Source organism: Polypterus senegalus, chromosome 10 (assembly GCF_016835505.1).
Source record: "Polypterus senegalus isolate Bchr_013 chromosome 10, ASM1683550v1, whole genome shotgun sequence".
Classification (NCBI taxonomy): domain Eukaryota; kingdom Metazoa; phylum Chordata; class Cladistia; order Polypteriformes; family Polypteridae; genus Polypterus; species Polypterus senegalus.
In genome coordinates, this window is record NC_053163.1 from 122,880,674 (window position 1) to 122,895,666 (window position 14,993).

Below are 14,993 nucleotides of genomic sequence, written 5' to 3' on the forward strand. Positions count from 1 at the left end.
ATCTCTGTGCGAAAGATCGCGTCTTGTCGCAAGATTTTTTTTTTAATAGATCATTTTTGAAAGAAGTACTACTTTAAAGTCTTAAGTTTATATTGTTGGCTGCAATGTAATAGGTAACATATCTTTGTGCCACTTTGGTAATAAACTGTAGTGTCACAGAAATATTGAATTACTAGCAAAATACCTGCGCTTCGCAGCGGCAAAGTACTGCCTTAAAATTTTTATCATGAAGAAAACTAAACCTTTTTAAGCTGAGGGAAAATATACCTATAATTATTTGTTAAGGATCTCTTTGTATACCATGTTGTCAGTTCGGCCCTCTGGTTGTAATATGACAAAGCTGTGCACTGAGCTTACTCTTGAGCATGCAATGTACAGTTGGCCATGTGAACAGTAATCTTGTCTCAAATTTCACAGCTTGGATTGCTGCTGTCATAATCGGTTTGAGTTTCATGGTTTGTTTCAATTACGACAGTATTTGCAGGACTTGTGTTGAAGTGACATTCGTCATCTGTCAAGCGTTGCAAGCATACAACCGGTTTCATCGATAAGTTCACATCCAGCTTTTGAGAGTTTAAACATTCATAAATATCAAAGTGTCCACTACTGAAATCGTCACCTGTGAATCTAAGTTGTTTAAGAGTCATTAGCAGTTGTCGAAAGGTGTAAAATATTTGGCCATTTCGGTACACTTGAAAGCGACAACTGAACAATTCAGCGGCAGCCATTAACTCACATGCAAAACCATAGGTGAAGAGCTTAAGAATTTGACTCTTATAGTGCTACTGTGTAGTATAATTATCTCCTGTACCGTCAACAGTCCACACCTTAAACCTGTCCCAGTCATTCAATACATAAGACACAATGTTCCTCCGGATATCAAGAGTGAGCCTGATATGGCCGTGTAATATGTAACAAAGAGAATGGAAAAGGCAGGTGCCATCTCCGGGCATGGAAACCACTCGGTAAGTGACAGTTCTTTGATCGATGGTGATCACCTCGATAGACATGTTAATGGGGGTACAGTTGGAACGATAAAGGAAATGGATACCTGAACAATGTAAAGTAAGTGTAAAATACCTACACAATAACTATAATTGTAGTAAATGAACAATAAAACAGCAGATAAGCCGTGGATTAAATAAAAAGGCTGTAGTTATCAGCAGGGAGACGTGAATCCCGTGGCGAAGCAAGGAAGGGAATGTAGAGACCGGAGCGACGGACGGCCTTAGATAGGCAGGCAGCCAACAACGTGGGAGGCATTGGGATGGGGGTCCCAACGCCGCCTCACACGGTGACCGAGCTGCAGACTATAGACGGTATATATGTACATAAGTAGGATTCAGTTAGCGTTGGGAACCCGCGTACCAATTTTCTTGATGATGGGCCCATAAGTAACAAAGACCATTGGAAAGTTCAATATGGCGGCCAACAGTGGCGTCATACCACCAAAATAAGTTACGTACATTGGTTTCGGTTAGCGCAGGGAAGCCGCCTACCAGATTTCGTGAAGATGGGGCCATAAATAAGAAAGTTCAACATGGTGACCGTTATGACCGTTATGCGTAGAATTTTGAAATAACACCTGCTTAACTGTTGTAAGTAAGCTGTAAGGAATGAGCCTGCCAAATTTCAGCCTTCTACCTACACGGGAAGTTGGAGAATTAGTGATGAGTGAGTTAGTGAGGGTTTTGCCTTTTATTAGTATATCAATCAATCAATCATTTTTATATAGCACATTTTCATACAAAAAAATGTAGCTCAAAGTGCTTTACAAAATGAAGAATAGAAAAATAGAAGACACAATAAAAAATAAACATAAGCCAACAATTATTATAATTAGATTATACTTTTCCAGTACTACTCAACCCTAATGCCAACTGACAAACATGAAATCAGTAGGTTGTTTTTTCATTACATGCAAATGCACTTTAAAGCTTATGTTAAAATATTACATGTTTGTAGCTCTTTATTTTGCAAGAATATCACTGTGAATCTTTTTAAGCCATTTTTATTTACTGTTTTCAAAGTTTTAATCATTGATTTCCCTATGACCAAGGGAAAACCCAGGCCGTAAAGTATTGATCGCACTTTGACCAAGTAAATAAAATTAAGCAAATACGTGACTTTTTTTCTAATGCCTGAAAATAAAATTCTGAAAATTCCTGTAAACTGTATGCAAGTGATATTTTGGCAAATCTTACCAAGTAACTTGAGTCTAAAGTACAAACTGTTGTTAATATGTTGCCAATAAAGATTGAAATGGAATATGTACTTTATTTTACAAAAATGTATATTTCTTCTTAAGTGTTAACAGTAATTCAATCAATTTAATTAGTCATAAATCAGTATAAACAGATGAAACTGTACTTTTGTCTTAACAGGAGTCTGCAGAGAGTATTACACAGAATGCAAGCTTACATTTAAAAAATCAGGAACTGAAACAAGATGATCCAATTGAGGTATGACTCACTAGACTTCATGCCAATCTTTATGAGCTATTCAGCTATTTAGGTGTTCTTTTATTGTGTTATCGCTATGCCACCAAGTACTTTTTTCTTCCCACAGTTTCCAATCTAGTTTTCTCACTTTACAGTAAAATGTCAAATTCTTTTTTTTGTATTTTGTGTAGATTTTTCTTTATTATATTCTGTTTAGTTTATTTTTAAAAAATAAATATTTACTACTCCAAGTTAAAATTTAATAAAACGGTAAACATCTTGCAATAAAGCCTAAAACACTATTCTTCAGTACACGCACTTGTGTATATTCAGTTTAGTGTATTCACTTCTTAAGATGTACTAGTGCAATGGTTAGTACTGCTGCCCCAGAGCCCCAGAGTCCTGGGTTCAAATCTTGTCTTATGCACTCTCAACAGTATGTGAAGATTGCACTTTCTTCCATTTGCTTGAGTTTTTCCCTGGCTGTTTTGGTTTTCTTCCCTCATAAATGTGAGTAGATTGGCGATCTGTATAAAGTTGTCGCCTGGCTTTATCTTTGTGATGATGGGATAATCTCTGAGTCACTCTGAACTGTATCCATTGGATAAATGTGTAAGACACTTAATATTCCTAATTGTGATAATATAAGCTGATGCTAATTGAAAATAGATTAAGATAAGCTAATATTGATTGCTTAATGGTACTAAATATATTGGCATAATGACCCTATAAATGTTAGTGGTAAGTCGGCACCGTATGAACTGCAAATCCATATTCAAATGAACAGCTTTCGTGCCAGCAGCTATAAAAAGAGCAAGCCTGTCACAGCTGCACAATCAACATTTTAGTGTGCCTAAAGGGAGTGGTCCTTCTAAGCCACCTAATTGTGTAATAAAATGCCAGAAATCCCATTGACTCAGCGCAGGCATGCACCATGCAGCAGTAAATTTGTGCTAGGCTTTGGATGAGGAAAGGACATATGATGCGGCTAAGAAAGCACAGAGTGATGTGGAGACCCAAAAATATACTTGCTGGATTTTTCTGAGTTGTTGAACCAGAGATTAAGGAAGTAGAACTCTGATTGCAATGTCAGTTTTGGAAGGAAGGTAATCAAGAGACTGCTACAACTGCAGCACCACACAAGGAGGTTTGTGTACCTTTATATAATGGTCAGATCATCATATACTGATGTGCTGAATCAGCATCAGACATCTTTGCTACACTGTATGACAGCTCGGCATTCAACCTCCGTGCCGCACTGTCTGTTACAGGCACAGCAGAAGACTATCCTGCCATTGCAAAGAGTTTGTACACTGTTGCAAGGGTTTGGAAGTGGTTGCTGGGACAGCTGACATATGTATGGGAGGGATATGTAATGGCAGTGACCATTGCATCATCTGTAGATGACATCAACATATGAGCTGACATTTTGTATTCAAATGAGCAGCTCCATTGCCAGGTCCAATAGATCCTGACATAGCTGCACAATCACCATTCTAGTTTGGAAAAATTAAGTAGTCCTTTTAAGCATAGTGAACTACCTACAACAGCAACAACATGAGCAATAATTGGTTTGGCTATTGCTGGTAAGCAGCATGCAGAGCTACAATACGCATGTACAGTGAGCATAGAAAAGAATCACCCCCTTCGAAATATTCCCATTGTTTTACTTTACGGCCTTAAATGAAAAGACACAAACCAGTATTTTTTCCGTCTTTACTTGCTCAATACAATCTATAACATACAAGTGAAAGATATCACAGCTATAGTTCAGAAGAATTATCCATCCATCCATCCATCCATTTTCCAACCCGCCGAATCCTAACTACAGGGTCATGGGGGTCTGCTGGAGCCAATCCCAGCCAACACAGGGTGCAAGGCAGGAATCAATCCTGGGGAGGGTGCCAACCCACCGCAGGACACATACACGCACACCCACACACCAAGCACACACTTGGGACAATTTAGAATCACCAATCCACCTAACCTGCATGTCTTTGGACTGTGAGAGGAAACCGGAGCTACCGGAGGAAACCCACACAGACACGGGGAGAACATGCAAACTCCATGCATAGAGGATTGAAGAAAATAAAAAACAAGAAATACAGTTTAATAAAGGATCATCCCCTTCCTAAACAATATTTATAAACTCAATAAAGTGTAAGTAACCACCGATTCCATTGCAGACCATGGTTACTGGCTTGCACTTGTGATCATTTGTAATCAGTGTAATGAGTGAAGCATAAAAACTGCTGTTCCTGGAGCATTCCCTTGCTTGGTAGTGCAACTGGCAGCAAACAACTGACAATGGGTGGCAAGCCACTTTCAAAAGACCTGGTAAGAGAGGCTACCAAGAGGCCAATGGCCACTTTGAAGGAGCTACAGGATTTTATGGAATAGAGTGGTCATTGTGTGCATGTGACAACAATTTTACAAGCGCTCCACAACTTGGCTTGTTTGGGAGGATTGCAAGGAAAAAGCCACTTCTCAAGAAAGGCCACATTAAGGCTCGTTTGAGCTTTGCCAGAATGCACCTTGAAGATTCTGATGCCAAGTTGGAAAAGGTCTTATGTTCAGATGAGACCAAAATCAAACTATTTGGCCTCAGTACCATACAGAACACCAGGAGAAAAGCATGGAGATGGCAGCATCCTGTTGTGGGTTTTTTTTCTGTGCCACAGGGCCTGGTGCTCCCATTAGGTTAGAAGGAAAAATAGATGGGGCAAATTCTGGAAAATCTGTTACCCTCTGCCAGAAAGTTGTACATGGGCAGAATGTTCACCTTTAAGCACGTCAACGACCCGAAGCACACAGCAACAGTTGACCATACAGTGGCTGAAGGAGGTAAAAATGTGAATGTCCTTGTGTGGCCCAGTCAGAGCCCAGACCAAAATCCCATTAAAAATCTTTGGAAAGATTTGAAGATAGCAGTGCACCAACGTTCACCATCCAATTTGACTGAACTTGAACAGTTCTATAAAGAAGGGTGGACAAATATTTCTCAATCTAGATGTGCAAAGCTGATAGAAAAGTATCCCAACAGACTCAAGGCTGTCATTAAAGCAAAAAGTGGTTCAACAAAATATTGGGGTGCGATCCTTTATTAATCTCAGTATGTCTTGTTTTTTTATAGTTTTTTCTGAACTGTAGCTGTGATATCTTTCACTTGGGTGTTATAGGTTGTATTGAGTAAGTAAAGCTGGGAAGAAATACTTTTTTGTGTGTTTAAGGCTGTAAAGCAAAAAAAAAGGGAATATTTCGAAGGCGGTGAATATTTTCTATAAACACTGTATGAACTACATTTAATGATAGTAATAGTATTTTCATTACAATCAAGCTGCTGTGTGATACCATAGCAGCTACAGAAAATTTGATTACCATGTCATGAAATGTACAAAGAATTCTAAATTATATGCAAAAAATGGTAATTTTGTATTAGGTTTCTTAAAATAGGAAAATATGTATTTTCAAGGTTTGCCAAAGAAAGTAAATGTATTGCTTCATTTGTTTGGAGAAAAAAATGTATGTAAAGTGTTTTAAAATATATTGCACATTGGTGGTAAAAATGATAAATCTGGATTACATGCCATAAGATATGAAAAAATTACAGTTATGCAGTTGTTAATTTCTTTAAGAGAAAAGATTAATTATATCTAAATCATGAGAATTCTAGTACAGTAATTTTTTTTTTTTTAACAGATTATTGATAGTATTATTGAACAAAGCCAGAAAGTAACTGAGTCGTATGAAATACTTGAAAGTGAAAATCCAGAAGTATGTAATGATGACAGTAGCACTCCTATGGCAGCTGTAGAAGTTCAGCTAAACATCATCGCTGAAGCAACACAAAATGAATCACCTGAGGACACAGTTAATCAAAACATTTCTGTTCCCCAGCTTGAAAAACTACAAGATTCTGTGTCACAAGCATGCCTTACAGAAGGTAAAGAACCTTTTCAGGATGCCACACATTTAGTAGAGCATACAAGTTCTCATAACAAAGATAAGATGGGTATGAAGCTAAATATCACAACTGATGATGCAAGAACCGATAATGTCAAGGAAGCTAGCAAGGCAGACATTTTAGAGAAACTGACACAAGACACAGAAACCAATAAGGAACCTTTGCCTCCAGCCAAACCACCACGTCAGTTAACATTGGAACCTGATATAGTAGCCAGCACTAAAAAAGCTGCTCCAATAAGACCACCTCCACCATCAAATTGCCCACCTCCAAGGCCACCTCCACCTGCACGACCTGCACCTCCCCCAAGGAAAAAAAAGAGTGACCCTGAGCTTGAATCGCAAAGACCTTCAGCACTTGAAGGTAAGGTCTAACATTTTTTTCTTTTTTGGATTGTAATGCAGTTTCATTTAGTTTATTCATTTGTATGTTTTTTTTTCTTTTAAGTGAAAATGACCATTTATTACTTTGCAGTACAGGTTACACGTAAAGCAGCATATAATACTTTTTGTTTTATGCAACAGAATATTTTAATAAATGTTAAACTTTAAGGTTATAAGCAAGTTTGAATGTGGACTGTACATTTTGAGAGACTGTTTGAGACACATTTGCTGAAATTCACTTAAAATAACTTTTTGTTGCACTATGATTCTGATATGTCTAGCATGAAGTTTCTTCCTGTTAGATTTTGTAAAGCAAAATCCAAGGATCAATTTAATAAAATTGTGTAAAACATTATGTTGCTTAGGAAGAGATAGGTTTAGAGCTTGGTCTTTTGTGACCTGTAATTAGTATGAGGCTTGTACCACTAACAACCTTTCTTTAATTTATTTCTGGTATACTCCAGACATCATTGGAGAGAAGTACTTTGTAATAGTTATTACTAATAAATATTATGTTGTATTAATAGACTAACCAATTTAGAAGGAGTTAAAATATAAAATTTTACTGAGACTTTGTAGAGCACTTTTTTTTTTGAGGTCAGTGAAAAGAACTGTATTTAATAAAAATGTTGATGACCTCCAGATATACAAATTATCAGCTGGGTGCAGAGATAGGAATATTTAATAACATTTTAATACATTCTGCTGGAAAGTGATAACGTATTGAATGTCAGTCATAAGAACTTCATTGTACAAACTGTACTCTGCGCACATAAATTACTACTATTATTTGTACTGTTGTCTGTGGAATTGTCAATTTTTCTCTGGTCTTTAGTGGCAGTAATTTGTCAATAAGTCTAGAGCTTGTGATGGAGATTTCATTTATAATGCATATTCAGTGAGACGGACAAAAATATACTGTATTCTGACAGAAGTTGACTCGAGCAATTCGTAAAACACCATTTTGCATTTCTAACTTCTTTTCTGAGGTACAGCTGATTATCTTATAATTATTTTAATGTACTGGGTGCTGTTCTCTCAGTGATGGTATTTCATACTTGTCTTTAAAGCCAATCTAAAAGTCTTTTCTTATTGGCCCCTCTTTTAATCTACTTTATACAAAAGTAACTTTATGATATTTTTTTTTACAATACCGGTAGTTGTTTAGATTTTCCAGTTTACAATAATTTATTCAGAAATTAACAATATACAGATACAATTTAGGCAAAGTGAATATTTATTTATTATTGGGTTTATCATCAGCTGTAAACTGGTATACATAAATGGTTATATGTGAGTGTGCTTTGTGATGGAGGCTTATTCAGGGTTGATTCCTATAGCTGCTGGCTTAGGCCTCAGTTCACCAAGACACCCTGTATTAGAATAAAAACGTTTTGGAAATGGATGCATGTATATAGCATCCATACACACACCCACACATACATCATTATAAAAACCTGTAATACCCAGTGATCTTCATAACTATTAGTAAAGTGACATTAAAATCATTTGCATTTGAGAAACAAGTATGCCTTTAAAGTAAAAGCACAGAATTTCACCTTGTATTTCTGGCACATACAGACTATATTTTAACATTTTAAAATTATATCACTTTTTGTGTTCCATCCTGCCTAAAATATCAGGACATGTGGTTGCCAGATATTTCATACTGATAAAATATTTGTATTGTTCACATGTATGTATAGATGCACTTCTTACTGTGTTGGAGTTTGCATTTGTTCAGCACTTTGGAATCTACCATTTTGAGTAAGTAGCTCTTAACTAGAGGTCTGTAGGAGGCTAATCTCTAAATAAGAGCTACACATACACTAACTCAGAACTCTTACACTTCCACTGTAAGAATTCTGTAATAGCATTCTGCAGTCATCCCCAGAATTACTGGCAAATGTGTTGCTTATTTTATGATTAATAGACTCCTGCAAATGTTTATAGAAAATCATTTAACATTTATGTTATAAAAATCATTCCAGAAAAAAATGTTTTATTTGAGAATAATGTATTTCTCACAAAACCAAATGGGGCGCACTCATTGGCACCCCTAAAGAATACCTTGAACAAAACAAAATAAATATGTATTCTTTTTGAAAAACATCTTTCTTTTTATTGCCTTCGTTGTCTAGGAATGCCTTTGTTGTCTGTGACCATCTCTAATTGTTTGATTTGGTTGTAAATATAAGGTTCTTCACATGTCTAACCCTTTTGTCATCCATCAACATTGGTAAATCCACCTTTAATCTCAGACATCTGTGACATGAAATTAGTGTTGCTCTGATCACTTGGCCCCCAATATAAATCATCCAGTTTTTACTGCAAAGGATTTGATTGGTGATCAGTAAATTGGTCGATCACAAAAAATATTTTTTCAGCATCTGCTATTCTAAACTTTACTGTAATTTAGTTGTAGTTCTCCTTATGCGAGGTATTATGGTAGTTGAGCTAGTGCATGTCTTGTTTTGCTACAATCTTCATATAAGCAGTGAACAGCAAGACAGAGAGAAAGATGATTGGGATATTAGCCTTTACATTAAAGAAAGAGGAGTATTGAACTGTGGGGAAAAAAAAGAACTTCAAGAAAAGCTGCTTTAATGAATACAAACCTTTTTATTTTGTCCTTTATTTAGAATGAGCACTCTTTATCTGAGTTTGGAAAGTGAGCGAGCTTCTGTTAAGTATGCTTATATTTTTAATTATAAAAAGAAGAGAATAAAGGTAGCATGACACATAACACTAAAACCGAGACTCGGTTTAATGCTATGCCTAATCAGTGAAAAGCAGGGTTCTGGGTCTTAGTTAAATGTTTAATTATATGACCTTCATTTTGAACAGCAAGCTTCTTTCATTAATTTTATCTTACAGAGTAAAGCCTGTAAATTATTAAAAACATTGTTCATCTTGTTGCTTTGGTTTAATAGAGGCCATTACAAGTAGTCATATAAGCAACTTGCTTAGCAGCTATAATTTAAAGACATGCAGGAATGCACTTTAGAAGGTAATAGAGTTTTCCAAGTTTCAAAAGAGAACTGAAGCAAAGAAAACGTTATATGGTCAAAATCATAACCCTGACAAGAAAGTATAATGGCAACATGCAGGTAATAATATCCAGAGTACTAGAAAAATATCATTGTAGACAAAGGCAGGTTATGCAGATTCCACTCAGTGAGCATTAAGGCACTGTGTCATTTTGCTACCCAGCCTCCTTGAAACTATTTACTATTGTTTTGGTTCTTCACATCTAAATACAATAATTGTTTAAACCACAATGAAAGTGTCGAGATTTGTTGTAAGCATCCTAGTCATTGACAATTCTGTATTGAATAAAATACAGCTTCAGTTAGTGCATTTAGATGCACTTTAACAGTGTGGTTATTCACAGACACCCAGTTTTTAAAATGCCATGTCAGTTAGAGAAACTGGGATATTGTTCTCTGAAAAACCATGTTAATACATGTAGATTTCTGTTAGGATAACCCAGTTATGTGGCAATGTAGACCATTAAAGTCTAGTTAAGTATTTCCTAGTCTGCACATGTCTATCACACTCTGTTTGCTTCTGCATGTCTCTGCTTCATACATGCTTCCAGAAGGCATGGGTGGGAAACCGTGGAAGCATCCACAAAGACAAATTTCCTGCAGCAAATTTTTGGGCAATCACTGGACATACAGTGCTAAATCAGCAGGACAAGCTCAGGAGCAGCATTGAGGGTAACACATTAAAAGCTAACTTGTTGTAAGTAGTGTGAATATTTTTTAAAGTAACTAGTAACATAACTCAATACTTATTTTGTTTAAAGTAAAAATAACTGCATTGTTTCTATCATATCCACTGGGTGTAAGGCAAGTAGGAAATGTATCGGTATGCTGCTTCTTTGCCGGGCTGAATTGCATAGCTAAGCAGAAAAGCATGTGCTGCATGCATTCTGGTATAACAAAATCATAAATGAAATGTCAGTTTAATTTTAATCCAACTATTTGCTATAGATATGTTGAAGCAGTGTGATCAGATGACACAGCATCCATATGTCTAATCTTTGGGGACTCAGAACAGGAATGTGAAAAGTGGATGGATGTTATTTACTTTACAGCAGCACATGAAAGACTAAACATATTTATAAAACACAAGAAAACTATCACAATCTCTGTGTTTGTATTCATTGCAACTGATGAGGACATTTAACTGTTTTTGTGCAAGTTAATGACAACAGAGCATTTTTCCAAAGCAGAAGTCCCTAAATGAACTCGGGCAGTAAATGGAAGGTTGCAAGAAACCAAGTTGTGCCTTAACTAGGTTACTCGCCTTATCCCTTTTTAGTGTGTGCATGTACAGTAAACACACTCGATGTGTGCTAGTCACTGCTGTCACTCATTCAGCTTATTTCTACGTCATTTTTTTTTTTAAATCATAGTATAAAGAATTGACTGATTTTATATTTAAAATAGGCTACAACGCCAGATATAATATTTATATCAGTACTGTACAAAGATAATGTTGCACATAAAATGGTCCATAAAAGTTATGTGTTCCTTCCAAGTTCCCTAGCACTACTCCCACAGCAAGTAAAGATAGACCACATTTCACTCCTTTGTTTTAATTGATTGTACTGCACAGAACAAAGAAACTATTTGGAGTAAGACTGAGAAGAAAGCATCTTCCAGTCAGTCTCCTGAGAACAAGGACACGGCAGGTCTTTTTATAAACAAGATTACAGATCTTTCACTTACCCAACTGTCTCTTGTGGAACATCTGTGTCACCCTGGAGAGTAACTTTTGTTTAAAAATTGTCTGAATGCCAGAACGGAAACAGTTTTTTTACGTAATGGTAAACTCAAGTAATATTAAAGACATGTATTGGTAATCCATGGAGCTGAAAACTGTTTAATAAGGAATGATATGTTAACTTCATCAAGGTAAAAAGACCTAATACTGTGTCTTCCTTAATGTATTCAGGATTTTTCTGCCACATTTCAGAATATTAGGCTACATTTAAATTTTTGCATCTTCGTTTACAATTTTGCATTTTATCATATCTCTGAATAGGAAGGTAGTGATTTTTTTAAATATACTGCATATTTTTTGTTATATGGTCATTTATGATGAAATTAGCATTCACATTCCCAGCTAATATAGTTACCAAATATTCTCTCCTTCAATGTCTCTGTAGGATTGCAGTTGCCATAATTACTATCATAATTGGTAAAGCAGACATCTTATTACCAGAACACCCTAGCACTCATAACACAAATAAACAAATGGCGAGAAGGAAATGACACCGGCGCATTTTTTTTTTTTTTGTGAGAGCTTTATTTAAGCAAAAAACAACATGCACATAACAACATACACATTCTTAATAGCACATAAAATCACATCATGATGGAAAATTTACGTGTATCTGCATATGCACTGGTGTAAATGTTGTGTTAGTGTTTTTCATTTTTAGTTAAGGTTCAGCTTTAACACAAAGGAAAATGTTTTTAAAAATATATCAAATCACTAGGAATCTTTTATAAATGGTTGATCCCTGTTTTGCTGCAAAATAAAACAAGTACTTTTGTTTCATTTTGACTTGCAGATTACTTTTTATAAATTCCACCAGCAATTTTAAGTTATTTCCCATCTTCAGACAATTTATGTGCCCCTTCCAAAAGGGTCATGGAGCAAGTTGGAGTGGCAAAAGTAGAAGAATGTTTTCATCAAATTTTATAATTTCCATTAATGTGTGTTAATGAAATTGTAGCACAGATTCTAAAGGTTGGATATATCAATCACTTTTTTTTTGTTATGACACAAGAGAGTAGTGATAAGTTGCTTATAGATATTCAAGTAAATAATTATGTTCTCTGTACATATGACCTAACAAATACTTCCTCTGTTTGCATGTATAGGTAGTATTGTAATTTTACCTGAATATTAGAGGTATGCAGTATACTGGTAGAGATGAGACAGCAGTAGAAATTTTTGCTTATTTTATTTATTTATTTATTTTTTGCCTAAAGGGTGCTGGACGGTCTCGTGGCCTCGGAACCCTGCAGATTTTATTTTGGAGTTTGGATTTCTGGAGTTTTTTTTTTTGTTTTTGTTTTATCTGTCCTCCCTAGCCATCGTACCTTACTTTTATTCTATGTTAATTAGTGTTCCCTAATTCTATTTTCTTATTTATTTTGTCTTTTTTTCTCTTTCATCATCATGTAAAACACTTTGAATTACATCATTTGTATGAAAATGCACTATATAAATAAATGTTGTTGTTATCAGAGTTGGGTACACCTGGAAAATGCTTCTGTTACTTGTGACAAAAGAGATGGGAATTGCTCGTCCTGTTACCTTCTGACAGAGTTGGTACTTCTCACAGCACACAACCATAACACTTCCCAACCTCACCTGTGTGTTTGCAATCATATCTTCACACTTGAAATACACACCCTCCCCCCCAAATCCATTCACTCTCCTAAATTATTTTTAGATTTGATCATCTATGTCTACAGACTTGCATAGGCAATTTTTGAAGAATTCGTCTTGCAATTATTTCTTCCACCTCAAACACTGATGATAATTATAAAGATAACAAGGTGGAACTTGAATAACCATTAAGCAAAATAAGCACATGCTTAGGACACCTAGGGGAACTGAGGACTACAGAGTTTTTTAAAAAGTAGGAAAAATAAGTATAAATAAAGTTATAGGTAAGAAACAATAAGCATTATTTTTACATCTTTTGATCCCTGTATGTTCTAAATGCTATATGTGTGTCTCAAAATTAGAGAGCAATAAAATGGGAGACATTTTGTTTTATGCAAATAGTGCTTCATTAGAATATCTTTTTTTAAATTGTCCACCAACGTTGATTTCTGCAGAGAGGGATTTTGAAAGTCAGCTGTGTGCCAAGTGTGAAAGCTTTCTTTATTAGGCTGTACACATTATAAGGATTGGATTGATAGCTTTTGTTGAGGCAGTATTCATTCAGTGTATATGTAAAATTCCCTTGGTTTGTCTCTATATAATTTTTCTTTATATTAATAAAGATATTTTGAAAGGCAATAGGCTGGTAAGGCTTTCTTCTTTTTTTCTATTGGGAACCACGGTTTTTTGAAGAAAAAAAAGCTCTTTGAATATATTTTGTTGTCAGTCTTGTTTTTTTTTTTGACACAGTCTATACATTACACATCTTCAAAGATAGTGTTTTTAATATTATGTGCATTATATGTTTGTTTTTTATTTTGCACAATAAAAAATATTTCAGTATAAATCAATTAGATCAGTGAAGTCAATTAATTTGTTAACAAAAAACCCCTTAAAAAAATCATTTGTTTTGAAGGCATTTAATCATCCTTAGCAGGTCTGCAGGATGATTTGCATGTATTTCACAAATTCTGTTACTTGTTCAGAGATTTCTTGTAGTATTTGTATTTTTGTATTTTACTGTGGTTTATTGTACATTATTCTAATTCAAAGCTTTGTGTTTAGTGTTTTATGCCAATATTATTTTGTATGTAATGTTGCATATTTGATCTTTTGTTTTACATTTCCCTCTTGTTCTTTTGGAAATTCGGAAAAGTATTTTGAGCTTGTGAAAGGTGCTATATAAGTAAAATGTTGTCTTCTTATTCTTATTAGTATTGCTTTAGTTGATTAAATTGGTTCTTGGTAGATCCACCCACTGTTAACCTATATCATTTGCTCAACAAAAACACGTTAACTGGATTCAGTCTAAAAAGTATATGCACATGGATTATACCGTGATATATGCCATATTTTTTAATTCTTATTTTGTTTTAGTTCCTTCAGACAGAGTAGAATCCTGTGGTCTCGTATCACCCAACACTGCTGTTGAGTTTATTACCAAAGAGCTTCAGCATTCTTTAGACTTGGCCAGTGCAACAAGTGGAGACAAAGTTGTCACAGTCCAGGTTGGTTAAAATTTAAAAAGCATAACTACAAAATATTTGTTATGTTGCATTATATTATAAATGGAGTTTCACATAAAACATAAGTGTATCAAAAATGTAGTACTCTGTACATATTATTTGAAAATAATATTATTTAATATCAGAAGTGGTTCTTCAAAAGTTTTTGTATCCTGTAATTCACTGAATCCTCAGTTTTAACAAATTTAATTGCATTAGTGATTAATAAATATGGGTTAAATAATAGATTTAATTAAACTTATATTATGTATAAATTTGTAAATTA

General features: G+C 35.0%; 1 protein-coding gene across 1 annotated transcript in view; it reads left to right on the top strand.

Moving 5' to 3' along the window:
* Positions 1-14,993, top strand: part of wdr44 (WD repeat domain 44) — a 126,512-nt gene that overhangs the window by 64,065 nt on the left and 47,454 nt on the right. Inside the window, exons 3-5 of the mRNA XM_039766510.1 lie at positions 2,385-2,462; positions 6,141-6,768; positions 14,580-14,710. Of these exons, the coding sequence (XP_039622444.1) occupies positions 2,385-2,462; positions 6,141-6,768; positions 14,580-14,710 (837 nt within the window). The remainder of the gene's footprint in view (positions 1-2,384; positions 2,463-6,140; positions 6,769-14,579; positions 14,711-14,993) is intronic.